Consider the following 25,774-nt stretch of genomic DNA (forward strand, 5'->3'; position numbering starts at 1 on the left):
TCCTGCGCATCATATTGTATCATTACATTGCGTGCTATGTGTAATGGATATTACCGCCGGCTCTGGAACAACATGACAACATGCCTACATGCTGCTCTGTTAAGAAGGGTTTCTCCGGAACGTCTGCAGTCATGGTAAGATTGCCAAACTAGCGGCCCGGCATACGGTGTCCCCTCGATCCCTAACTTTGACTAGCAACGAAGGACCCACGCGGAGCCTGTACGGCATGGTCAGTGACAATTGTAGCAGCGGTGATAGGTCATCTCACCTCTCGGCTTGCTGTCTAAGCTCAAAAAGCCGACGCACGGGAATGGCGCCAATGGCGTGCCCTTCTCCCCGAGACAGCGAGTAATGACCGGTTGTGACATAGCCTATGATTGCGTCTTGCGATGGGGCCAACTTGGAGAGCTAAGATCAGAAGGCGATGATGATCAATACCTCGTGAATCAATATGGACGACACTACATTACGCACCTCATGCTCATTCTCCTCTTCCTGCTGCAATCCAGCTCCCATTTTTCTGATTCTCTCTGCGTCATACCATTTCTTAGCCTCAACGTCGTCCAAACGGTAGATCACGGCCAAGTCTTCTGGGTTGCCCCTCCCGCATAGGAGCACATTGACCAGAATGAGCGCACTCTTCCACAGATCATCCGCGCGTATGCGGCTATCCAGGGGGTTCTGCCCACGCTTCATTCGCAGCTGACTCATATGATCTAACAGACCAGCGGCAGGATTGAACATCGAAGAGACATTCTGCAGGATGGCCGCAACGTTTGCGCCTCGCAGCAACCACATATGGTCCTTCTTTGTCGTTGAAACTGAGGCATTGTCTGTCTCCATTGGAACATCTTCTCTTTGCGCGCTGATCAATTCATCACTGGGCGGAGGCCTCGACGGTGCCTGCAAGCCTAACACAACTTCCCAATCGGGCTTCCATGGACTCCTCGTCCCCAGTTTCTCGAAGTTTGTCCGCTTCGCTGGAGGTTTCCGTTCCCACCTACTGTGTTCCACCACCTCTCTCCCGTCAGCATATTCGGCATACGTCTCCGTGCTCGGGTAGTCGCGAGGAAAGTATGCACCGCCACCCTCGAAAACCTGCGTCTGACGCTCGCGTTGGCCGCCGACGCGGGTACCGGTGTAGATGAGCGACGAGAAAAACGGCATAGCCCAACCAGAGGGAATTATCAACGTCCATCCGTGCAGAGAAGGAGAATTGCCTGTGCGCTCGCCGGAGAATGTTGGAGATGAGGATGAGCCTTCAATCGAACGCTGAATGAGCAATACAGGAATCCGATCGTCTTTGTGGACCGCGTGCAGCTCCGTCCCGGGGACCAAGTTCTGTATCAACCAATATGTCAGCTAGAGACAATCCGGCCTCTTAATGAGCAACAAACTTTGGATCTTCGCTGATCAATGTCTTTCTTCTTATACCGAGGCTTTCGCAGACCGTCTCGAATAGATTCGTCCCAGATTTCGCATTGTGCGAGTGCAGCAGAGGGGAAAAGATTGGGCGGCGATGATAAAGGGGCATCGGACCCGTACTCAATCTTAGCATTCTTAGGTGGAAAGCTGTAGTTGTCGGTGAGCTTAAAGACAGATACAAAGAGAGAAATGCTGTGGTGCAAAATCACGCAGTTCACCTTAGACGTGGATCGTGAACTGTAAAACCTATTATCATGTCCCGTGGAAGTGAGCCCGTTGTTTGAATTTGGCTCAATGAGTTCCAAAACTGTAATCTGATCAGAATACGGAGAAGAATCATTGCCAATAAGAGCGCAGACCGCGTTAAATTCCGTCCTTTGACTGTCCTTCACAGGCCTTAAGGCCCCTTTGAGAATTTGATTAGCTTTGGGACCAGTGATTTCAAACGCGTTGACATGTTCCCTCAGGTCGGTGATCTCGATTTCCAATTCCTCCCTGCCAGCCTCTTTGGCTGATTCCAAAGCAAAGGAAGCGGCCGTCCGCAAAGTTTGATGTACCTCGACAATAACGGATGGATGCACACGCAGCCACACAGTCCGAGCCAACAATGGCTCATTGCGCTCTTTCTCTTTACCCTTACCCTTGCCTTTCCTCTTGCGCTTGCTCGGTGCATCAGTTGGAGCAGACTCGAGAAATTCCGGCTGTGACGTAGCTTCATTCAGACGGCATACCGGGCGCCAGATGATGCTGACAGGAGAGATGAGACCAAATGGGTACGACCCGTAACTGTATATGTGCGTTTCATAGGCCCGTGCCCCCGCGAGGAACCTAGCAAACTGGTCAGAGGCTCTTCCATTGGCATTGGAGATAAACAAGGACCTTTTTGCCCCCGCGCTTGGACCTTGACAATCACAACAAGCATCAAGAATTGCGCGGATAATGTCCTCAGGGCCCCTCAGCTCAACGAGAGCGAAGTACGATGCGTCATGCAGAATTGAGCCATGGACGGAGGCCCTATGAGACGGCCGGAAAGATTTCTCCGTTGGCTCAATAGCCTGTAAATCCCCATTAGAACCAACTAGAGCTAGACAATATTGGTACTCACTAATCGATAACCCCACATATTTTCCATCTTCATGCGCTTTGCGTGCCAAATGTGAGTTTCGAGCCACGTCTTATCACCTGAGGATGGGTAAGAGTAGATGGAGTGAAGGTGGCTGCATTCGGTAACGGAAACTTACGTTGTCGTCGAAGCAATTGCAGAGTCCTTTTAACGCGTTTCGCACTTCCCTGCTTGGGCATTGAGCGTCCTAACGCCTTACGGCGCATCGGGTCCATCTGGAAAAGTAGTCAAGCGGTTAGCGAATGGATGCTAAAATGCTCCTGAGCACACACTTCTGCGCGGGCCTTGTCTCGCAGTCGGAGCGGCACACGGCGGACGTCATGGCTGGCGGCCCTGCGACGTAGATGACGAGGAAGTTGTTGCCAGGCTCGCTGAGTAGAACTCGCCCTACAAAAGCAAAAAAGCATGAATTTCTCAGGGAGACCCATGCCATAAACGTGCTGCCTCTTTACCGTGCATTTTGCATTGCTTGGTGCATAGCGTTGATCTCGAATGCACGAGCCTGACAAGACCCGTGTGTCAAACTCTATAGTCAGCCATAAAACAGCCTGGAAATCATACTTCTGCAAATCTCTCAACATCCAATGACCCCGGCAATCCTTGCATACCTGCCAATGGCCCGTTCCAACTGATCTCAAACGTGTATTTAAGGTGGAGATTAGCTTACTATCAAATCTCACAGATTTCGACGAGCCTGCCACTGCGTTGCTTGTGTTCTTCGCTGCCGATGTGTCGGGCTGTACTGCTATAGTACGCGCAATAGCTGTCTTCTGTTTCTTCCTCTCGCGAGCAGTGGGCTCCTCATATCCTGCCTCGGAACCATTCTTACGTTTCGGAGGCATTTTAGGTCGGAGTAGACCCGTGAAACTCGGAGAACGCGGAGATACTGAACGCAAAATAAGGTGATGTGATTAGAGATGGACGAATGTGAGAACTTGAACTTGAGGTTCAAAACGGTGGTTCAGTCACCAGTGAATGGAGGAATTGCCACATGCGGATCACGCGTCTGTTGCTGTCGCCGGGACAGCCGGGACAAGCAAAGTGCGTGTAGTACGGACGCTAAACTCGGTGCACTACATTCGTTCCATCATGCTCTCGTTGCTGAGGCTCGGTTTCTCCTCCTCACGCCCGGTCTCGTCGCGCATCGTTGGTCGACATCTATCCACCACCAATGTCATCCGCGACGCGACGGCTCCCAACGTCGGGATCCTCCCACCCCCCAAGAAGCCTGTCGGTGCCTTCCGCGGCGGGTGTGTCTGCAACTCGTGCTTCCGCGTTGCTTTCATGTTTATATGATGGATTCTGTTCAATAGCGTTGTGGGATTCTTGTTTGGCTTTTCTTTAGCGTCCTCACTAGCTGCATACCACTTGTTGGAGGAGTACAAGATGGCATCGGCGGCGCTGCAGGCTAGTGTGGAGGAATTACAAATGAGCACTGCTAAGGTAGATAGTCTCAAAGTCTATTGGCCAGAGGTGGCATCTGAATGCATGCATCGCAGGTCTCTGCACACGTTAGACGGATAGAAGCAGTTGAGAAAGACCTCAAAGCGCTGAGCGAGACATCAGCTTCGAAAGAAGACGTCTCAAGAGTGCGAGCTGAAATGAAGAAACTGTATGATGGGTTGCATGTTGGTATGTGGTCGCACCATATGGTGGCTCAGCGCGTACTGATGTCGTGAATCCCTGAATATAGAATTCCTCGATTTACGGTCACATGTATGGGGCATTCGTACGTGTCCTACATTGCGTTTGCATTGGCCACCATTATTGACAGTAAATTTATACTTTAGAGCAAGACGTCCATGCACTGTCAAAGCGAGAGTCGACATCGGTTCGTATTGTATAGTAGAATATACACTGGCTGTTACGCGGATGCAAGGATTGTGTGCAGATACTCTGAGTTGAATCTGGGTCTCTATCGATATTTGAAAGCTAGTCAAAAACCTACGCATGCCATGATGCGTTGCAGCCCAGCCTGTTGATGGAGATCAGTCGACCGATAGCTACTGGTACCACGTTGTCGAGCATAACTGCAATACACGCGTGTTGGATTCTGCCGAAAGAAACATTCATTATTACATGGCATTTTGTATCTCTTCTTGCAATAAGTTCGCAAATTCTTGCACATCTCTCCCACTGCTCATTGTCAATGCCTCCAATGGAACCATGTTGTGTTGATGTGCGGGTGCATTGCGTGTCGCGACAGGATGGTCAAGTGAGTCTACCACCCGTAATTCCGGCTCGGTTGTTGTTGATTCCCCCCGAAGCAACAGTTCGTGTAGCTCTTCATATGTGAAAAGCAATGGGTCGGTCCGTGGCGCGTATGGGTTGAAGTCGAGAATATGTCCACGAGATAAATCACGCGTGAGCAGGAAATCGAATACATCTGGTAACAAGTTATGTCAATTAATGCGGACCTGGTGATTGCTGGAAGACAAGTTTTCTTACAATCACCGTTAGAATCCTCCCACCTGCCTTTTATTTTTGCCTTCCAGAATGTTTGAACCGCCTCTAGCACCTTCGCCTGAGTTCCTGGCTCAATCCAGAAGTCGTAATAATTGGGATCTCGTTGAGAAACTCCTGCATGGGTCATTGGTTAAAATTTAGATTTACAGGATATCAAACCGTTCGCGCCTAGTAGACGTTCCTGCCGAACAAAACACCTAATCTCTCTACTGCGGTCTACAGGATACCATTTGCGCAAGATTAGCTCCAATTCGTATTGCGGAAAGGGGCTTGTGTTTTCTCCTAAAGGCGAGAGCCCCTCGCATCCTTCAAAGACATGACTGGATGTTATATCGTGCTGAATAAAATCTGATGATTTGAGAAATAAGTATACATCTGCGGGCGACATGCATTTCAAAGGAGAGGAAGCAGGAAGCATCCATGCTGCATCCTGTATTCTGGTTAATGTGAATCAATAGAATAACACAAAACATACCCGGGGTGACGAGAAATTGAGCTTTGGGAACACAGCACCATACTGCACTACTGCCTCCCTAATTTTGGCATCTAACTCAGGAAACGCAAAATGTCGACGATCCGGCTCGCTTTCCTCCTCGTCACTGTCTTCGTTGTCCGACAATTCGCTCACGACGGGTCTGCATGGCATATTTTCACTATTTGTGTGTTGCATAGATTTCTTGGAATGACTGACACGTCTTCGGCACCATCAGGAAGAAATACGCCATCAGAGTCAAGATATTCCTGAAATTCTTGACTGAGAGGGCGTATCACGGTAGATTTAATGCTGATGCCAGAGAACTTGGGATACCAAGAAGAAAATTGGAACGCGAGTACATATTCTGGAGATAACGAAGGGAACAGGGCGGGCTTGTTGACTGCAGACGGCATGATGAGAGCGACTCGGAGAAGGAGATCGATGCCACAGATTGGATCGGTCTGTGATCGGAGGAATTAATGCAAAGGTCACGTGCAGAGGATGTGAATCTTGCTCAACTTAGCCTTATGTGCTCGGGTGCGTCTTCTACACGCACACTCTCACCCGGGCTAGACGTAACTATGCCCCTGGATGGCCATGCATACCTCGTTAGGCAAGGTTGGGGCGGGAAAGGCACTGGGCTTCGTACAGGTGCTATTGCTCGCCCGGTGACCATCGCTCAAAAGAAAACCCTTTCTGGAGTGGGCAAAGACCGTGACGATGCATTTCCCTTCTGGGACCAGTGAGTCCCTGTGTATTACTTCACTTTTGATTCTGACCACCTTGCTCGATTACTGCAGTGTATTTCAAGCAGCAGCCATCAATATACAAGTGAAGTTGAACCAAGATGAAGATGATTCGGTACGTATATCCACATTGTCGCTACTATACGTTTTCACTTACGTCATTTAGGACGGCGCTGCTACACCCGAACTCAGCGTAGATCTGCAACGCACGAGTACAGGCATCATCTCAAATCGCAGACCAAAGACAGGCACGCCCGCTCTATCTGGCACTACTACACCGGATGTCCAGGTTACCAGTAGCCCCACACCGCGGCTCAGCGTCATGGCTGTAGCGAAGCAAGAAGCTGCCAGGCGGATGCTCTACTCCAGCTTCTTCCGCGGACCCGTGCTTGGCTTCAACGATGATAAGAACATCGCACCGGCGACCATACCAAGCCCGTCGCATGCTAGAGGACGTTTCGAAATTCTCACAGAGACTGACGGCCCAACATCGGGGGTGCTGAAAGAAAAGAAGAGGAAGCGGGAGCCAGAGGACCGTTCTAATCCACCTAGCGACCGAAAAGACAAGAAGCGATTGAGAGAAAAGTCTGCGAAAGATAGTGGTCGAAAGGAAGCAAAGAAACGTAGGAAGGAGGAGGATACAGTGGAGGCCCCTGGTGCTAGTGTTGGTGACAGAGCTGATTTCGAGGGCGTCGTAATGTATTCTGCCCAGCTCGATCAAGGTCGGGAAGCTAAGCGCATTGAGAAGGCAGAGAGGAAAAGACGGAAAGAGGAAAAGCGAGCAAGAAAAGAGGAGCGACGCAAACCCAAATGCAACTTTGATGGTGAGGATTCCAGGTCAACTGCGCGGACGTGGGATGGCGAAGGGAGGCGGAACTTGGATGATACATCGGTACGATCATCGACGTCCATGGTTGATGTCACTGCTAAAGCATCTCTAAAACGGGAGAGAGAAAGGATAGTATCTATACCCGAGAAGACTAAGAAAAAGCGTCGGAAGGAATTCTAACCTGTGATTGCGATCGTCTTGTAGTACCTATGGCACATGCATTCGTATTGACACGTATGGTATCGTATGGTACCTCCGGATTTAGTTATGTATCGGTACATGAGAAGTTACTGTTTTATCAATGCAAGAGCTGGTGGCATACATACATATAGAGACTATGCTCCATCAAAGGCGGTTACATCGTGATTGATCATCATTACGAACGTGAACAATTGGTTCCGAAGCTAAAGCAGACACAAAAGAACGGCAATTTCCAGAACTGAAAACCGTTCGAACCGCATATCCGTCACTAAGACAGAAAGCGTAGTAAAAAGAACCTCTTGGGATCCATTACACGCGTGCACTTCTCCATGCGCTCTGCATAGCAATGCGCCTCGCCTACAAAGGCTGGTCAGAATCATAGACAGTAGACGAGGCACACTGTTCATACCTGGTCAAGGGTGATTGAGTCCTCGCGTAGCTCGATGCGTTGTCGTCCATCACCATCCTCCTCGTCATCATCGTCATCAAATGTAGTGCGTGTCCCACCACGCATTCCCCCAAACGCGGCCTTACCACCTGCCAGAGAGAACGGGGTGGATGCAACTGCTGTAGCAAACACACTTGCATTCTTCGGAGCGCCGAATGCTGCGAAGTCCGTTACAACCTTACGTGGCGGCGAACCTGTTGTGGACGAAAAGCTCGGCGACGTCGGCGACTTCGTGATACTAGTTGAAGTACTTCCAGGGCGAGGAGGGGGGTAGGGAGAGTAAGCATAGGACCCACGCGTGGATGTCATGCGTGCGTGAAGGTATTTGTCAGTGAACCGTGTTCCTTGAACCTGTCAAACCGTTCAGCATTGAGTTGACAAGATACAGTGTAGAGGACACACCCTTTTCAGCAATGGACGAGCTTCGGCAAGGTTCGAGGCTTGCGTGTACACGTTGACGTTGTGTTTAGCTTCTTCGGACTCGCGGTAGATGCTCTCAATGACAACCCTCTTCGTATTCTCATTACGAAGGAGGAGTCGCTCGTGGAGTTCCCGAGCAACGTCATCGACACTCTCATTATTTCCGAGAATTCGTTGAGAAACAGCTTCTCCCACTTCGCGCACGAGTCGTTCCATATCGAGGTTCTCGAGCACACTGCCTACGATTGCGTGAGTGAGCAAATCCGCGGTAGTGAGAGGGAGCATTAGCCCTGATGTGATATTTGTAATTGCTTGGAAGAAATCGGTGGCATACTGCGCCGAAGTCAGGAGGATATTTGAAATGTATGTCACTGAGCTCACCGAGTAGCCACTGAGAGCTGGCTCACAGGCGACGAAGAACTAGAGCACAATCAGAGTGCAATCTACTGATACTAGACAAAAGGCTCACTAGAGTAATACCGCGGCTGGCCATCATTCTGGCAAGTTGCAATGGATCATGGCCATCGGGAGAACCGTCGTCAAACCCTACACTGCATGTAAGTCAACTAGGAGAAGGTAAAAGAAGTTTGTATACCATCTCCGTATTCTCCTATTCCGTGTGGTGGGGCGTCAGCTATTAGCACGACCATCTTGCTCGCGTTGGGACGCCATTCCATATTCAACGCCTCAGCGAGAGCTGCAGTGACCGCCTCAGGCCCATCACCTCCACCCGACGCATATAGACTTGACAAATCCCGATGAACTTGCGAAATATCTGACGAGAATCCGAAGTTTTTGGTGATATATGTGTGATCCTGTGGCGGGTGATCTCGATATGCGACTAGTCCAATACGTAGATCTTCGCGAGCCTGTAGCTTCCCGGATTCGTAGATGTGGTTGCAGATCTCTTCAATGTTCCTCGTAGCCGAAGTGATATAGCTGCCTTGACTCCCAGTACAGTCCTGAACAAAGACAAGATCCCTGGGCGTTCAAAAATGTGAGACGGTCGACGCTCGAATTGAAAAGAAAGAACAAAGGGTAGAGTGTGCGTACAGCATCTTGCGACCATATTCCACAGCTCCTCCGTGAATCTGTGGCTGATATTGTTCGTAGGACGTTCCTTGGAGGTTGCCTGATATTCCTGAGTCGAAATCCATGTCTTCATCCATGGCGACTAGGTGGATTCGTCAGGTAGATGCTAAGAGGTCGGAAATATCTTGTGTTTTCCAAATCAAGTTGAGGAGCACTCAGAGACACAATGTGTCCAAGATAATACAATCGATGGTGGCCGAAAGATTGAGAGTCAGGATGTGTATTGGTGGAATGCTATTGTGACCCTTATGAAGTTATGTCATTCGCGGCCACTGCCCTTCACGCTTCACGCGCTGACTCGGACGCCACGCCGGTGTCGCGCGGTATCCTCTCACTCATGATCATCCGGACCTTACCACCTTCAGCGCGTTGTACATTTCACTCAAGGATTGACATCTCCCAAATGAAGTACGCCCAATACAAAGAAATCTATCGATATGCAAGCAATTAGTAGATCAAGTAACGTAACTAAAGTTCCTTCCTCGCACTACCCAACAACCAACTAGCCCACTGCGCTCCGAGACCGCCGAATGTACTTCCTGGCCGTGCAAACGTCCGATATACAAGCAGAAGTCCAGTCGCAAGCCCTCCCACCATTGTACACACCTTGACATACAGCCGAAAACGAGCTGCCGTTGTCATCGCACGATCTGAACCTCCCGGTATAGCTGAATTTCTGCTTGGCAATGAGACATTGGCATGAGGGGATCGTCAGGCAAAGAAAATACTCACGGATTCATTGCAGTGCTGCAGATGGCATGGAAAACGTCTGCGATCTGCCCCGTCTTCACGCTGACAGCGACTGGCACCTGAAGGCTTAATCGTCGGCAGTACACATCGGGTTGCACCTCATGTCTCTGTACGCCAACATGTCATCAGCAGTGTATTAAATCATAGGCAGATGGATAATTGACCTGTTGTGCAAGGTCTAGATCAGACTTTGTGGCTACAAATAGTGTCGGAATGTGATCAAGGCTATATTGTTGCTGCAGTATCGTCAGAACGATACTGACAAAACCCAAGGCATACAACATACCCTCAAGTTGCTGATATACGAGAAGGAATTCGTATCGCTCGAGTCGTAGACATAGAGTATCACATCTGCCAAATCCGTTTTTTTCGGATTTCGCAATGTTTCTGCCTCGTACTTCGAGCCGAACTCCTGTAGCTTGATCGATGTATACGATTTCAATGAAATGAAACTGAACGTCGATGAATGACGTACAACAAGATACTTCTCCGAACCGTCTATGTCAACAGAATTGACCACGGAATTCATCTTTTTGGTGGGTTCATATGTGTCGCTGAAGGGTTTATCGGCAAATGCACGCAGCAGCGAGGTTTTCCCCGATCCTGCCGCTCCACATACGTAACATAAGAACACATTACGCGTCACCTTGCCTTTCCGACGATCCACCTTACGCGGCCGGGTGATGTGTAACGCAGATGTACGTGGATCATCAGGATAGCCCAGATATGCCAGATTTGCAAGCGTGGTCTTGTAGTCCAGGAGAGTTGTCATGCTATTATGATGTTACTTGCCGAACGCGAAGCAATATAATTGCACGCACCTCCACTGTGCTAGCCATCCTTGCAAAGTCACTGCACCTGTGTCATCCGCAACCGTGGTGTCTGGAAACTTTTGACTAGCCCATGGATTTCCTGGCGATGTACTAAATAAATCTTCCAACTCTTCAGTCTTGAGGGCACCATCTTGGTCCTGGCTTGTAATTAGGTTTAGAAGATCGATGAGAGAATAAACCAACCTTGTCGAAGGTCTCGAAGATATCTGTGAAAAATTGATATCCTTTGGGACTAAGTTCGACAGAACAATCATACGGGACATCAAATCTAACCTATGTATTAGCAAATTGGTTTATATGGAAGAATGATAGAGAATACTGACTTAGGGTATAGGAAGCTTTCCGTCAGACGTAGATCTTCAGCATACCCAAATTTGCGCAGAACAGTCCAAGTGGTCTCCAAACGTCCGCGCTGGATAAAAATGGTATGCAAATAGAGGAAGCCTGCCTCTGTGAGGCCTCCATCGCGGACCCCTCCCTCAGCATGCTGTTGGACCATATCCTTGATACCTTCCAGCTCCTGTGCTTGCAGAGGAGCGTCGAAACATTTACGCTGACGTGCCTACATGAAATTGCGTATAGAGCAAAGAATCACAATTCACACCCACTTGAAACTCGTTCAATTCGGAAGCATCAAGGATGCCATCCTTGTTGGCGTCGCAAAGTTTGAATATGCGTCTGAGAGCAGCCACACATTCCTTTTTCAGGACCTGTTCCAGATCATCGCAGCGTTAAGCGATGACATGAAGATGCAGACCTGGGGACACACATGATCTCTCGAATCATATAAAGGGGCGGTCGGGTGTAATACTGCTTTTTGGGCAAAGTAGAAGACCTCAGACACATTCAGAGGGAGTTTAGCGGAGCATTCTACACATGTCTCGACTTCCTAGCATTTTGGTCAATTTACGGCAAAGCTGAACAGGCTCGGGGGCTTAATGTCCCGAAGTTACGGACCTTGAACTCGTTCATGATAGGGATAATCTCCTCTTCCAATGCATCATTAGTCACCTCTCCGCCTCGCAAGTCGATTTTATTGCCGACCAGAATCACCGGAACCTAGACGGCTGTCAGAGCTATTCTCGCACGCGAAAAAACGCTAGAGGTACATTGACGCCAAGCTGCCGAAAATACGGTAACCAGTAGGTGGGTATCCGATCGAAAGAGTTCGGATTGTCAATGGAATATACGACACAAATGACATGGGCCTTGCGTATCTCGGATTCGAGATGAGGTCTATCCTGAGGTCCACCTAGTTGAGCCGCCAGCTTCAGACAGGGAGGAAACGAAGGAGGCATGTCGCACTCACTGCCAGAGTCAACTATGTACGTCGTGACATTCTCAGGTGTCACCTCGGGGGGTATGGTGACTTCAGGGACGACGTGCTGAACCTGGCGTTGGCGTTAATACATCAAAAATTTGGGAGATGGCCTCATGGACATACATGTGCTACATAGGATTCCTTGATAAGTGAGGTGACAATTGTGCTTTTCCCGACGCCATCTGATGTTCGTGAGTCAACTTTTGCACTAGTTTGTGGGGAAACGTGGCGCACCGTCGCCTACAAGTAGGATCCGAACATCCCTTCTCGTTCGCTGAAGGGGGGTCAAATCCTGCTGCATGGCCCACGTGGACGCTGGATCCGTTCGCAAGCCGTCGTGGAAGAGCGATTGTAGAGAATGGGGTGGGGAAGAGAGCAACGGACAGTCCGCCACCGCCAAGTGCCACATACCGAAGCATCTCCGCCAGAACGCGTGAGCATGGCACGACAAATATGTCTTCATGCGATTATGTAAGCACATGAACACTACTCGCTCATAAACTCCCTCCAGCCCCACAGATAAGTGCATCCCTCTTAAATCCCTCTCCCTTCACCTCATCTGTCTGACCATGAACTTTGGCCGACAGTACAACTCGAAGCTTTCACAGTCCTTCTCAGTAATTTCCCAAAGGAGCACCTCTGCGCCCTTGCATTTCACAGATCTACCAGAAGATGTGATCATTCTAGCGATGCATTACCTCACTGTCCGAGAATTGGCATCTCTGGCACGGACGTGCATGTCCCTGTATTGCTTGGTGAGTCCACTTTACGGTTTCTTCTCTAGCCAAAGACCTACTGATTATTTGTAGGTCAACGAAGTTGGCTGGAGCGTCTTCCTACGATGTAATCCCTGGCCGTCGTTTAGTTCGCGTAGGTCGCTTAAAACCTGGGACGCATACTCGCACGTACGGTACGTATCGATGCATAATTTGTGGGCATTCTGCGTTGAAATGGCCCCTCGGACAGGTATCGCACAATTGCCGATCGCAATTGGATTAAATCCGCGTTCGTGGCTCGTCCCTTATCTCGAAAGTGGACCGGCAAACTACAGCCCGTCTTGGCGATCAATACCTCAAGACTCGTCGTAGGCGCAGGCGTCACCATATACTCATATGTCTTCACAACAGCGAAAGCCGGCGTGTCGCCAGGGATTCGCCTCGAGGGCTCGTATACCACAAGCTCTCAGCTGCAAGCTCGTAGAGATATCACAAGCATTGCGTCTGTGCCGGATGGAGGCATGGATCGTGCGTTCTATGTCGGCTACGCTGACGGTGGCGTAGAGCGCGTCATACTTCCCCATGTTTCGTCAAGCTCGGGGAGCACGTTCATAGAGCCATCGCTAAGGGAGAAACATTGTTATCACGGGGACGACGTGGTGGAAAGCATCTCTTCGTCAGGCAATTACGTGTTGTCACTCTCATCTGGCGGCACCGTCGCTTTCATGAACCTCGCTTCTTCATCCTTCTTGCCGCAGCTCATGGGTCTTGGAGCTCGGAGCTGGTCTTCCTACTTGTCCACGAGAGGTTCTACACCATATGCCGTTCTCGGTACGTCCTCTGTCGATCCATTAGTCGTACACAGCATCTATGCGTCGGAACTGTCCAGCAGTCCGACCGCTGTACTATCCTCGGGTTCTACCGACGGATTCCGCAAACCATCTGCAGTCTATGGCATTTCAGGCGCGCCGCTATCCTCACCATGGGGATCATCAGACCAGATAGTCGTGTCTGGCTGGTACGATGGCCTTGTCCATGTCCACGATATGCGATCTTCCGCTCGCCTTTGTGCGATTGATCACCGTGATGGACCCTCTCCTCTGCGCCCGGTGCTTTCCGTTTACGACCCCTGGACTTTTGAGCCGAATTATTGTGTTGCCTGCGGTGGTGGATCTTCGAGCTTCATCGCGGCGGGAACGGCTCGTCACAGTGTCGTGGCGTTATGGGATGTTCGCTCTCCCGCTCAAGGCTGGAGTGTCCACGCTCCGGGAAACGACTCCTCACCGGTATACTCCATCGTCCTTGAGAGCGCTCGCTTATTTGGGGCAACTCAGTCACGACCATTCGTGCTCGATTTTGGCGCGCACACCCAGGAAGATACATATCCAAGTTTGTCATCGAACCATCGAGAAGAGGGCTTGAAGAAAAGGGATCGGAGTGGTGCTGGCTTCTATGTCACCAAATATACCCATAGCCAATAACGGTGATACTTTCCGTCTGGTTAGATTATTAAGCTTCTTGGTGCACGTGGTGAATACTCGCGTTAGGCATGTATGCATTCGCAGTCGCAAGTTTCCTGTAGAAATTTCCTTCGTACTCAAGGGTTGAAAGTTGCTTGAGTTAGCACATCAATGCCTGACCATGGTTTAACAGAGGCCTGCATTTTAACGACAATACACATGGTGGATGTAACCCTGTAGGGGTGTTCATTATGTTAGCAAACTTGTTCATGAATGACACCGGGGATCAATGTATCAACCCACGATTGACTTAATTTACAATGATATCAGCCCCTTCTGTAGTATTACAGTCATTTGCATATCGACACAATGCATCATCTGATTTTGCATACAGTTTGCGAGGTCCGTTTCGTAAGGAGCAGTGTATGAGATGCGTCTGATGCGGAAGTCGAGCAATGGCAGCGGTCTTTGGATTTGTTAGAGCCGGTTGAAAAGCTTTGAATGCCCGCGCTGTTAGGGTGGTATTTGGTTGTATAACGCGAGGGGAGCTACAGGACGCTGAGGGCGGTGAAATAAGATGCAAAGAGAACTGGGAGAGCTCAATGGCACAGGCACGGTCCGCGGTCTGGACCATGGATCCAACTTGAAGACGCAGACTTGAACTTCGTCGCTACAGTACTGGTTTGATGCGACCCCGGGGCCCCATCTTCGCGACCCTGTCGTCCGCTTGCCGCCTCTTTGGCAATTTGCGCCTTCCAGTGGTCAATCATGCGGGACTTTTCTACGCACAACCCAGGCGTCTTCTCCCTGTGTTTCCTACAAATGGCTGGACGACCCTGACCTCTCACCGCGGGCACAAGTTTTGTGACGGTTGTCCACTGTACTTACAGCTTACTCCACGACTCGCTGATCTGAATGTCAGAAATCACATCCTCTTCAAATTCTCTGCCAAGCACGTCCGATTCTCCATATAGGTGCCCGCAAATTTTGGAATGATCTAATCCATTTCCCCCTTGCCGTGCTACAGGCGTCCTCGTCGAGCATTATCGACTCCGCGCATCGCAATTATGTATATTGCGCATTGCATGCGCTCAACATACGGGAAAGGTCTAATAATATCCCACTCGGCTACGCACCTAACGGAAGGCGCCGGATTTTGCAGCTGACGACAGGCAGTGAGGGCAGGTGGTGGAGACTCGACTGTCAAGGTGAGTCTTCGTACTATTTTTGTGATTGTCATATGTGCCACTGCTCTGCGCCCGTTCTGCATTGAGGAACTATGTGCATTATCTAGTTCCAGGCTTGCGGCATACGCTCGAATGCGCAAGCAGTGCTGTGCTACGTCTGTAAGTATGCATCTGGCGTGCTCAGGTACCTCAGGTAGTGTACTCGCTCATTGGTCCGGAAAGCACTTTTGAATGGGCTTAAAATTGGACCCTCTTGAAAAGCACCTTTATGGTGATGTTCTCATCTCCGATTAGCGCCACTGAGTAGCACTGAGACTGTCTTCATGGGTTGCCAATGCCATGGTGCAAACTCCATGACTATCGCGTGATATATTTTGTCGCACTGAGCGCGGAGGGGAGGACAGGAAAAGTATAGCTGTGTACATGCATTATAAAAATTAGAAACAGACAGTTTGGCAGGAGTTCTGGTTCTAAATTTTCATCCGTCATCATTATACTGGGCAGGTACGTCGAGTCAGTGTTCAAACAGTGACGACTTGTCTATATACAGGTGTTGACCCCACAAAGAGGCCAGTTTTTTTGTTAAAAAAATCAAACATGCAAAGATCTCAAAAGGACATAAAGAAGCAAAGGTAGCCAACTATACTTCCGACATGAATCTGTTCAGCTTGGATAGCAGGAACGTGATTGTTACTCAATTAACAGTGTCTGAATATGATTAGTGCCATTCCACTACAAGATTGTTGATGTTCGACAAAGGCTCCCAAGAGTACACAGGGAAATCGACGTATGTAACAGGAAGCAAAAAAAAGTAAATTTTCACCTCTACGTCTATTCTTGGACTACATCATGGTCGTATTTTAATTCACCCATGGCTATACGCAACCCTGCTCGTATAGAGTCCAAAAGAACCCCTCCATTCGCCATGCCGAAGACTAGTGTCGACGCATAGAAGAAATTTGCATTGCCTGTGCCTTGTGTCAACCAGAGAGAATGAAAAAGTGGTAACAGGAGAGATGCATGAAGATGCAGGAGACCTGTGATGACTGAATAGGACAAGTCTGTGATCAAGCAAAAGAAAAAGTCAGGAATCATAACAAGTATAAAAGACAACAAACACACAGGGGAATACTTCGGGAAACACCGATATCATGCTTATGAATAAGCCTGGATCTGAAAGCGTAGGATAGGATTTGAAGGTGGCGAATACTCCGAGAAGGAGATACCATCCATAGAGTATATCATGCCTATGGTGCATGATTGTAAGTTGGCGACTTTCGAGCCAAATGGGAGCGTCAAACTTACTGAAACTTGAGGCAAATTGGGATAACGTAGATGAATAAGTGTACCTAGCGGGAATGTGAATATGGAATGATGGATCATACACTCATCCCTTGTGACGAACCGAAAATACCATCAAAAAGAATGGTCTAAAGTGATCAAACATTTCGGTGAAGTAATACCACCAGAGACCTGTATTTGGAGTTAAATCAGGTAACAGGAACCTATGCATTCACATTCAGCATGGCCTTCGTTCGTAAAAGATCTGACTTACGGGGCCATCCATGACTGTTCAATCCATGCACAACTACCTGAACTTATGGTTGCCGCCAGAGTCAGAAACAATGAGTACAGTATGAATTCTGCAGCTAGCGGCGGCAAGAGCTTGATCTTGTCTGTATCGAGAGGTTGCGGTGATGCCAAACGCGACACTGGTCCCGTTACAATCAAGAGCATCAAAGGAATAACCAGGTGAACAGTAGAGAGGGACAGTTGAACAAGGAATGCGAATGTGAGCAATGACATTGATCGCTGGCCTGGAAGGTGTCTTCAACTTGTATAAACGATACACGGAAAATATTGTCAACATACCTCGGCAAGCAAACAGAAGCGCAAGAAGGCACAGAGCATTTTCATAACTTGAGGTAGACAGCGCTAGCGATGGCATCACAATATATGGATTTAGCAGGTACCTTGTATCAACAGTCAGCTTAATTCTGGCGGGCGGCGTGCTGATACGCACGAGGCGGCCACCAGGGCATCCCTTGAACTGTGGGATACGTTCAATCGGGCTCTCCATATGTTGACTAATGCCCATGCGGATACTGCGTCACACGCCGTCCAGAGTAATGGAGCGGTAAGTGTCGTGAGAGGAAGGACTGTAGAGAACAGCGATAGTAATAGGGGAGACTAGTTATCTTTTGTCATAGCCCTTCAAGAACATATACGCGGACAACATACATGACGAACAGCACCCTCATAGTAAGGATCAAGACCATGCTGAAGCAAATATACGCCTTCTTGCACTGCGGGCGAGTTAGCTAACTTGTAAACCTGCTGCAGATGGAAAGCAATTCGTACATCGAGAGTAGGCTGTCAGTGGCGACGACAATAGATGACTGTTTCTTACGTCTACCGGTAAAGGAGACAGCGCAAGACAGAGTCTTGCTGCGACGAGAGCAGAAAAGACCGGTACCTGGCTGAAATCCATTGAAGAGGTCGCGGTGGCTGAGAGCTGCTTTAACTTCCCGCGACATGGACTCCGCATACGCCCACCAGGGTTCGTCCTCTCAGCTGGCTTCGCACATCAAATACCACTTGCCTTATTTTACACCAACTGAAGTGGAACATCTATCTGATAGGCAACGAAGCAAATTATCTGTAGCACAAGAAGAGAAGATTAGGCAACAAGCATGTGGGTTCATAGAGGCGGTCGGCGCGAAGATCGGCTTGTGAGTCTCGCAGTAGCATATTGACACTGGCATGCTCAAGAGATATGCAGTCCCAGAAAGACGATTGCCACTGCACAGAACCTATACCACCGCTTTCACCTCTTCTTTGCGCGAAAAGACTTCAGCTATCCAGTACGTACATCCTATATTTGTCATGTGCTTGGATCTCAATTTACACCAGGATGTCAGTCTTGCATCGCTTTACGTCTCCTCGAAGATGCATGATACTCTTAAGAAACCACGTGAAATATTGATGGTCTCGTATGCGGTACACTTTCCAGAGCTTGCCGCTAAATCAAAGTCGATAGCGGGAGAAGTAGACATGGATCCAGCCGTATGTTTCCCCTCTTGTTTTACCTTGTTTTACCTTGTTCACTGAAACATTGACACGTAATTCTCTTCAGACAGTTGAGCACGATCGCTCACGACTACTTGCGGTGGAAAGGTTGCTACTCGAAACCGTGTGCTTTAATTTCACTTCGCGCTTGCCATTCCCATATGTCATCAAGGCTGGGAGATCTCTGGGAGGTAATCACATCATTTTCCACTTTCTCGTTTGTCTGAGCCTGACATGTTCTAGCTACCAAGAAACTGACCAAGCTGGCATGGCGCCTGACCATTGATAGGTCTGCCTATATCAGTTTTGAAGCATACACACGCGCTCATTATACATCGTGTAGCTTCCGAACACAAGTTAATCTTGAGTTTCCGCCGCATGTGGTTGCGCTTGGATGCCTGTATCTTGCAGCTTTGCTGTCTTCGCTCGAGCAGGATTCTTCTCCAGGGCGACCGGGATATAAAAGCAGTGCCGAGATTGCATCGATTCTTGGAAAGTCCGGGAAATGGGAAGAGAAATTCCAAACACAAGTCCAAGATTTGGAAGGTGATCGCGATACAATCTGTGTTTACTCCACTATCGCTCAACCCTGATTGCATTGCAGAAATTGCTCATTCGGTTATCGATCTACTCATATCAACGTCCCAAAATCCTCAGGCGAACACGTCACCCACAACCCCATCCTCTCCATCCCCTCATCTTGGTCGAAGCCAACTCGTACAGTCCCATATTGCACCTCTTCTCATACCATACAAGGCAGATCAACTCATCCGATTAAAGATTATAATGCGAGAGTCGGAACATCCTCCGAGGGAGAGAGACAACATTGCACTTGCGCAAGTCGAGAGCGAGGCGTCGTTACTAGGACGTAATGAAGGGACAGTTAGATTTCAATTCGGGCCTCCTGGTACTGTCGACGTTTGACATACCCGTCAGCCGCGGCAGCATATATTTGTACTCGACGGCGTTTGATGCACACTGACTTACAATCTAACGTAAGTTGTGAATGCATATCACTGGATGATTCAAGCTTGTAAACTTAATAAGATAAGTAAAGATATAGACACTACATCACGGACCTCCGGATACGCAGACACAGCGAATACAAACTGATAGACAGCAAATGAATGACAGTTATAAGGATGAAAAATGCTAGTGCTGTGCAGATATGGGAAACAGACAGTGAGATCACGAGGGAGATATCAGATGCGCGTACAAAACCATGTCCGAAATGAAGAAAAGAAATGAGCAAGATGGACGTATGAAAACAAGCAATCATGATGCAGAAGTTGGAGTGGTATGGTGTGATTGCGAACGGTTCGTCCAGTTGAATAGTTGCCGCACATCGCTGGCGGGAGGCGTATCCGCGGGCTGCTTTGGTTCTACTAATAGACTACGGCGATATAGGTCATGCAGATCGCCTCGATGTTTAGATTTCTCGAATGCGTCCTTCAGGTACTCCTGGACTTCGGGTATCTGTTTGAGATTATACGGGACCTGGAAGCGCTGCATATCTATGTTGCATTATAAGACGACGTAAGTTGAAATTGACGATTTTCTGATACTAACCTTGCACAATTCGAGTTAATTTGTGGTACTTATTGAAATTCAATAGTCTCTTGTCAGGCGACTTGGGTGATGCTCTGTGGGAAGGGTTGCCTTCGCGGCAGAATGTGACATCGGTGAGGTAGAGACCTGCAGCCGCGTCAGCCAACGCGGATCCTAAATAACTGGGACCATCCATGACGCACCTAAGAAAGGCACTGCAGGGGGCGAAGTATTGCGTAATCGAGTGCGGTACTCGTGGTAGTTGCGGGCGTGATCAGCAAGCTTTCTCAAAGCCTCCAGTTGTAGCTTGTTCTTTTGAGGCAAACCCTACAAAGCATACTTGATTATAAGATGTTCAGAAACAGGAAAAGACGACTTACAGTCCAGGTTTGCTGAAGTCGCGAGATGGTCGACGAGTCAAGAGCAGCCAGAATCGAGCGAGGGGTGCTAAAATTGTTGAGGGAGACACATCGCTGAAAATCGAGATCAGCCGAGCGATATATGTGGGAGGGAACTGATTAGCTTACGTCTGCAACCTTGATGAAAAACTTGACCAACGCGGTTCGCTTTTTGGTATCAAGTTCGTTCAAAATGCTTTCCGCGACATAACCAGTAATAGCAGTGCTCAAAGATGTGACAGCCTTGATGTTCACTGGCGATGCGACGCCGTCTTGTCCGGTTTCTAGCACTTCTTCAGGCCTGATTGCGCAGTACAATATGCATTCCATGGTCGTCAGCTGTCTGGCCAATTCCAAACAGTCAAAGTCTGTCACAGAAATTGCGCCAAAGTTCTTGCTTCTCAGAGCATTCAGCAATGCCTTCGTCATTACGGGCCTGGGCACTTCCGAAGGATGCATCACAGGAGGATTGAGAGACACGCTAATATCCCGTCCGCGCTCCATCTTGAGGTTTCCGCTAGCTTCGTTCATCGTTTGCCAGGAACCGATCAACTCCAGGATCCGTTGTGACGGGACCGGAAACATGGTAGCAAGAGCGTCGCGCGTGAAATCCAGTAGGGTCTGCAGTACTATGTTGTCGGTTGCTGGACGCCAGTGAGACTCGAGCCATGCCTTGACGAAGTTGGACACACGCAACCGGACAGGTAGCCCCTTGCGTTGTTGCCAGACATATTGATCCTCGACGGACAAGCTGAGGGGAGGGGACAAGTTATATCGAGCAATGATGGCCTCGACAAGATTCATGGGCGTGGTGAAAAGGCGGAATGTCAAGAAGAAGACGGCTGCAAACGCTTGCTCTACAACGGCATCATGGGGTGTCATTCGCTCAACCAGGGCTGCCAAGGTCGCACCAACCAGCTGACCATCGCTGTTGTAAGCAACATCATCGGGAGCATGGTCGTGCGACAGCGTCCAAGCGACGGGAGTAGTCCTGGCTGACTCAGAGAGCGAGGACCCAGGCACCGCCGGGAGATTACCATGTAGCAGCTTTTCCTCGAACGACATCGGGGAATGCGGCCGCCGCTGACTTCCCTCCCATGTCGTTCTGTCATCGTCTGTCTGAGCGATAGAAGCTGGCGAAGGCAAATCAGGAGCAACCGGTTCAGTGGGAATTCTCAAAGGGGGCAGCGAGTGATGTGTGGCCGCTGTATCATCAGCGCCGTCGACAGCTTCAGTCTCCACGTGTACTTTGGGCAATTGCCAAGGATTAGGCATGTCGACTTTCTGCATCGAGTCGGACGAAGATCGGTCCACTCGAACGGTCACATCAACGGAGGACACAGTCTGCGCCTGGATAGTGAGATCCTCCTCGTCAGCATTGGCGTCAATGGATGCATAAAGGTGACGCAGCCCATGGAAACTCGACGTCTTGCTAGGAGTCCGAGAGTGCGTGCTCGTATGATATGAAAACTTGCGAGGAGAATTCGGCATGTTAAATTCTCCCAACGGAGGAAGTTGGACGATAAGCGCCTTTTCGCCAATGGGTCGCTGCAGACACTTCTTCACGGCGCTGACACAATCTGAGCCGGCCTTCAAAGCATTGGTGGCACATCGCAAAAGTGTAGCTTTCTCTTCTTCCTCTGTAACGTCAGAAGGCGATGACATTGTGAGGACGCGTACTGAATCCGCCAACTTGCTCGTGACGTGATATAAACCCTCCTTTGCAGACTTCAAAGTCTGCGCCTTCGGCGCCGGAATATCTGGGTGCTTCAAGACCGCTTCAACTATGGTCAACAGTTTGCATACCATGTCTACGACTTCTCGGACCAGGTCGTACATATGTCCGGTACTCGAAGCATGCGACGAGCGCGAATGCGAGTGAGCATGGCCGATAAATGCAGCGATGGTCGACAAATAGTGATCGTGGGTATACCGCAATGCTTCCATAACCTCGGACGTGGTCGAGGGACCAGAGGGAAAAACCGGCGTTGCAGGCGTCCCAATGGATTCGCCGGATGAGAACGACGACGACGACGAGTGACTGCTACTGAAGGAGTGGTTTGTTTTGTGATGAGCAATAGCACCTTCAATGAGGCGCTTCGTTCGTGGAGTGAATGAATGGTGAGTGGCGCCTTGACCCACCAGTGTCTTCAGATGTGGCTTTAATGGCATCTGACGAACGTCCGCATCGAGAACAATTTGCTTTGGTGTTCTCAGGTCGCCCATACTTCTTGCGCGCAGAGGAGTATGAACAGTAGGATGGATAGCAAACTTCCGCGCGGATATTCGATGTTCTATCCCATTCGTTGTCTTGCTAGTGGCAGCCCAGCACTGGCCGAACTCACCTGGGTCGCTGGGCTCGTCGAACTGAACGGCGGTTCCATCTGAACTAGTCCACTGCTCACTAGAAGGAATCCCAAAGGCAGAGCCGGGCGGGCGCCCACCATGCTTCGGCAGCGGTACTCCGCATTGAACCAAGAGCGTCAAGAAGCCTCGGACATGCGCAAAAAGCTGACCACCTAATTTCACCATTGTCTCGATCTCTAACTCCTTTAAATCCTCGCTAAGATTTTCGTCAGAAGCCCTCTTCGCCTGTGATACTAGCGAAGCAAGATCCGACAAAATGCGTTTGCGCTCCTGCGCAAGAATCCCATGTAATTTCAGGATTGGCGCGTCACGTGATAAGCATCCAACATCAGAGAGGATGGCGCGCACACACGAGATGATATAGGCTGTCGATGGCTGAAAATGTGCTGTTCGATTCATTTTTGCCGCGTTCTGGAGCAGGGAGAGTCCGTGAAGGAGAGGAACCATGAGCGGAGGGCAATACGTGTCGGTATTTTGCCCGCCGCTGTCGGAAGGTATTGGGCGATGGTCTGTCCTTGAAAATGATTGGTTTCTCGCCGAAGGCGCAGCCATAGGCGTCGACCATGACGCTGCGGACGTTGCAGAAATTGAATGAGTGTGTCCAGAACGGGCATGCTGTAGGACACGTCAAGCCAACCAGCTGTATCGAGTACCAAAGGACGCTCACCGTCACTTTGGGCAGCTCTTCCTCGGTTAAAAGACCAACATCTGATGTTACATAGTTACTGGGGAACCAGCCCCGCCGCCCGTCCAGTTCGCCATCCCACCAGCCGCTAGAGTCCCGGTTGATAACGCGGATGACCTGGCCAGCCGTGAACGCAAGGCAAGTAACATTCTGACTTTGGGGCGCGAAGTCATGCATCGCGAGTACATACTCCTGCACACTGGGGCCATCGTCGTCTGAGGGACATTCAGCCGGTGTCCGTGCACGCCGAGTGCTGTGTGAAGTTGACGGTCGAGAGGGATAGGAACGAGCAACACTGGATATTGACGAGGACGCGGATGCGGAGGATGTGCTCCTGGGTCTGAAGCTCCGAGCTGATGCGTGGCTCAAGCTAGCAGTGGAAGCTGAAGCTTGCCGACTTGACGAAGGATCTGTTAATGCATTTGCCGAGGTATCGATCCTGAGGTCGCGATTTACAGGAGGCATCCCTCATTCGCCTGAGATTATTCTGAGCGAGGATATCACGCCGCTATAAGATCAGTTGGCTCAAGCAAATTTATTTGCACGGACCTGAAGAAGTAGTCTTGTGTTCGGTATACTCGGTGCTAGAGGGTCCGAAATGAAACCGTGAGATGAGGGCGGAATTACCGAGACGATTAGAACAACGTGGATACAGTATGTTCGCCAAATCGTAAGATAACGATGGCGTGAAGGGGGAAAAGAAGGGGGGATGTCCGGTGCACGCCTGCTCTCCAACTTCGACTCGGAAGACTGCGCGCGTGTTGATTTCCCTGTCACGAACGCGTTACATCTTGTCACGCGTTTCCAACCGATCGCGTCTGTCGATCTGATTTTGAATCTCTCAGCCTCTGTCACCTGCAGGTGCCACTCCTGACGGAAGCAATCATGGTAGCAGCCAGATTTAAGACTTTCTGTTTAAGAGGAGAGTTACATCAACTTAACAAAGGTGCTCATATACTGGACCCATTACTGCGTGTCATGATAAATCTACTAATCAATATTCGAATGTCCAGCATAGTGGACCCGTCCTCACTCTGGCTCTAGGTTTCGTGAGACGGGCCTCTCCTTCACAACAATCTCGAAATCATATGAGTTGAACCCAATGTGTACCAAGCTCATCTTATCCATAGATTCAACCCACACGCCCTGAGCGTTGTGGCAGCCAGACCATACCCAGTCCCTTCTTCAGAAGTCAACGTCCTCATGGATGTCCGTGAGCAACACCAGCTTTTCTCCTGCAATCGAAAAATGATTGTTTCTGACTGAAACAAACCAGCCTTCAGAGTCTTCTTCTCGAATGGCTGCTATCTCGCCCTTATAGCTACCATCCAAGACGAGCGTTCTGACCAGGGCGATCCACCTCCACAGGCCAGAGGTACTCCATAGGGGTCGCACTGACTTCACAAAGATCGAATTGTGAAGTCAGTAAGCCGACATTTCACGCGAATATATATATGCAGCATTAATTTAATGAACATAATGGTCCATTCAAAATACATTTCCAACCAACACGAGCGGTGTCAGCCGTGAAACAGTCTCCATATCGCGCGAAGTCTAGCGCCAGTGCCTGGCGCACTTCGAGTTAATCTAGAACCTGACTTGTCTGGTCTCGTGCCCAGACGTGTGTGTCTTCGACACGTCTGGGTACGAGACCAGACTTGTCTAAACTTAGCATTCGCCAAGATCGACTTGTCTTTGGATGCTCGGCGGTTATCCCAACCTGACTTATTCCTCCTTACTCTAGTAGCTGCCAACAAATTCCACGGACTTCCCATTTTTCAATCATCGCACTCCATGAGGCCAATTTGTCCCAGTCCTGCCAGATCTCCAAGTCTTCCGAGTTGGTCCACGTACATGTACATACATTTTCCTTCTATCTGCAGTTACACGTCAAATCCAAGTTGGTTATCGGCAGGTTTCAGGCGCTGCGAATGGGGACCCACACGCCCGTCCTCTCTCCACCGTTGCGTTTGCCACCTGCAAATGGCCACTCTATCTGATTTGCCACCGCAATTGCCACCCCCAACTCCTCAGCAAATGCCCATACGGTTCCAGGGTTTTTCTGGAACTGGCGTCCCACGAAGATGACGTCCGCGGAGCCCTGCACAAACGCAGTCTGTGAGTTTCTTACCGCACTGCCCCAACTATGCGGCTCCAACCTCACCTCGTCCAAAATCTCTTGTGCAAACTTGCCTGTATTGATCGCGCCCAAAGC

General features: G+C 49.6%; 10 protein-coding genes across 10 annotated transcripts; 4 read left to right on the top strand and 6 right to left on the bottom strand.

The window, feature by feature from the left end:
• Positions 1-99: 99 nt before the first annotated feature.
• On the bottom strand, positions 100-3,390 carry FIBRA_01273 (uncharacterized protein; the record flags this gene model as incomplete). The annotated part of the gene is made up of 11 exons (XM_012323151.1): positions 100-123; positions 166-217; positions 269-408; positions 475-1,341; positions 1,398-2,480; positions 2,531-2,607; positions 2,667-2,763; positions 2,821-2,935; positions 3,001-3,050; positions 3,110-3,156; positions 3,216-3,390. 11 exons carry the CDS (start codon positions 3,388-3,390, stop codon positions 100-102), a joined length of 2,727 nt encoding a protein of 908 aa, XP_012178541.1.
• A 247-nt stretch (positions 3,391-3,637) lies between these two features.
• FIBRA_01274 (uncharacterized protein) lies at positions 3,638-4,394 on the top strand (the record flags this gene model as incomplete). The annotated part of the gene is made up of 5 exons (XM_012323152.1): positions 3,638-3,798; positions 3,862-3,991; positions 4,048-4,180; positions 4,242-4,277; positions 4,339-4,394. 5 exons carry the CDS (start codon positions 3,638-3,640, stop codon positions 4,392-4,394), a joined length of 516 nt encoding a protein of 171 aa, XP_012178542.1.
• Positions 4,395-4,623: 229 nt separating this feature from the next.
• On the bottom strand, positions 4,624-5,902 carry FIBRA_01275 (uncharacterized protein; the record flags this gene model as incomplete). The annotated part of the gene is made up of 5 exons (XM_012323153.1): positions 4,624-4,934; positions 4,997-5,128; positions 5,174-5,444; positions 5,490-5,649; positions 5,706-5,902. 5 exons carry the CDS (start codon positions 5,900-5,902, stop codon positions 4,624-4,626), a joined length of 1,071 nt encoding a protein of 356 aa, XP_012178543.1.
• A 168-nt stretch (positions 5,903-6,070) lies between these two features.
• FIBRA_01276 (uncharacterized protein) lies at positions 6,071-7,244 on the top strand (the record flags this gene model as incomplete). Its single annotated transcript, XM_012323154.1, has 3 exons — positions 6,071-6,231; positions 6,290-6,350; positions 6,402-7,244. The coding sequence occupies 3 exons, from the start codon at positions 6,071-6,073 to the stop codon at positions 7,242-7,244; spliced, it is 1,065 nt and encodes a 354-aa protein (XP_012178544.1).
• A 330-nt stretch (positions 7,245-7,574) lies between these two features.
• FIBRA_01277 (uncharacterized protein) lies at positions 7,575-9,302 on the bottom strand (the record flags this gene model as incomplete). The annotated part of the gene is made up of 7 exons (XM_012323155.1): positions 7,575-7,622; positions 7,675-8,064; positions 8,116-8,466; positions 8,515-8,553; positions 8,603-8,679; positions 8,729-9,114; positions 9,187-9,302. 7 exons carry the CDS (start codon positions 9,300-9,302, stop codon positions 7,575-7,577), a joined length of 1,407 nt encoding a protein of 468 aa, XP_012178545.1.
• A 651-nt stretch (positions 9,303-9,953) lies between these two features.
• FIBRA_01278 (uncharacterized protein) lies at positions 9,954-12,430 on the bottom strand (the record flags this gene model as incomplete). Its single annotated transcript, XM_012323156.1, has 14 exons — positions 9,954-10,082; positions 10,140-10,211; positions 10,262-10,387; positions 10,451-10,748; positions 10,797-10,945; positions 10,992-11,076; positions 11,132-11,361; positions 11,417-11,518; positions 11,578-11,697; positions 11,766-11,867; positions 11,918-12,060; positions 12,118-12,199; positions 12,253-12,311; positions 12,364-12,430. 14 exons carry the CDS (start codon positions 12,428-12,430, stop codon positions 9,954-9,956), a joined length of 1,764 nt encoding a protein of 587 aa, XP_012178546.1.
• A 268-nt stretch (positions 12,431-12,698) lies between these two features.
• FIBRA_01279 (uncharacterized protein) lies at positions 12,699-14,326 on the top strand (the record flags this gene model as incomplete). The annotated part of the gene is made up of 3 exons (XM_012323157.1): positions 12,699-12,884; positions 12,939-13,039; positions 13,096-14,326. 3 exons carry the CDS (start codon positions 12,699-12,701, stop codon positions 14,324-14,326), a joined length of 1,518 nt encoding a protein of 505 aa, XP_012178547.1.
• Positions 14,327-16,323: 1,997 nt separating this feature from the next.
• FIBRA_01280 (uncharacterized protein) lies at positions 16,324-17,983 on the bottom strand (the record flags this gene model as incomplete). The annotated part of the gene is made up of 9 exons (XM_012323158.1): positions 16,324-16,553; positions 16,615-16,739; positions 16,798-16,841; positions 16,898-16,997; positions 17,048-17,309; positions 17,365-17,465; positions 17,516-17,682; positions 17,734-17,829; positions 17,903-17,983. The coding sequence occupies 9 exons, from the start codon at positions 17,981-17,983 to the stop codon at positions 16,324-16,326; spliced, it is 1,206 nt and encodes a 401-aa protein (XP_012178548.1).
• A 44-nt stretch (positions 17,984-18,027) lies between these two features.
• Positions 18,028-19,485, top strand: FIBRA_01281 (uncharacterized protein; the record flags this gene model as incomplete). Its single annotated transcript, XM_012323159.1, has 7 exons — positions 18,028-18,224; positions 18,275-18,356; positions 18,406-18,558; positions 18,629-18,752; positions 18,805-18,850; positions 18,905-19,107; positions 19,166-19,485. 7 exons carry the CDS (start codon positions 18,028-18,030, stop codon positions 19,483-19,485), a joined length of 1,125 nt encoding a protein of 374 aa, XP_012178549.1.
• Positions 19,486-19,836: 351 nt separating this feature from the next.
• On the bottom strand, positions 19,837-24,024 carry FIBRA_01282 (uncharacterized protein; the record flags this gene model as incomplete). Its single annotated transcript, XM_012323160.1, has 6 exons — positions 19,837-20,075; positions 20,131-20,256; positions 20,313-20,436; positions 20,490-20,582; positions 20,637-23,489; positions 23,542-24,024. 6 exons carry the CDS (start codon positions 24,022-24,024, stop codon positions 19,837-19,839), a joined length of 3,918 nt encoding a protein of 1,305 aa, XP_012178550.1.
• Between the last annotated feature and the right edge of the window lie 1,750 nt (positions 24,025-25,774).

The sequence above is a fragment of the Fibroporia radiculosa genome, assembly GCF_000313525.1.
Source record: "Fibroporia radiculosa TFFH 294 genomic supercontigs, scaffold566, whole genome shotgun sequence".
In the NCBI taxonomy this organism is placed as follows: Eukaryota; Fungi; Basidiomycota; class Agaricomycetes; order Polyporales; family Fibroporiaceae; genus Fibroporia; species Fibroporia radiculosa.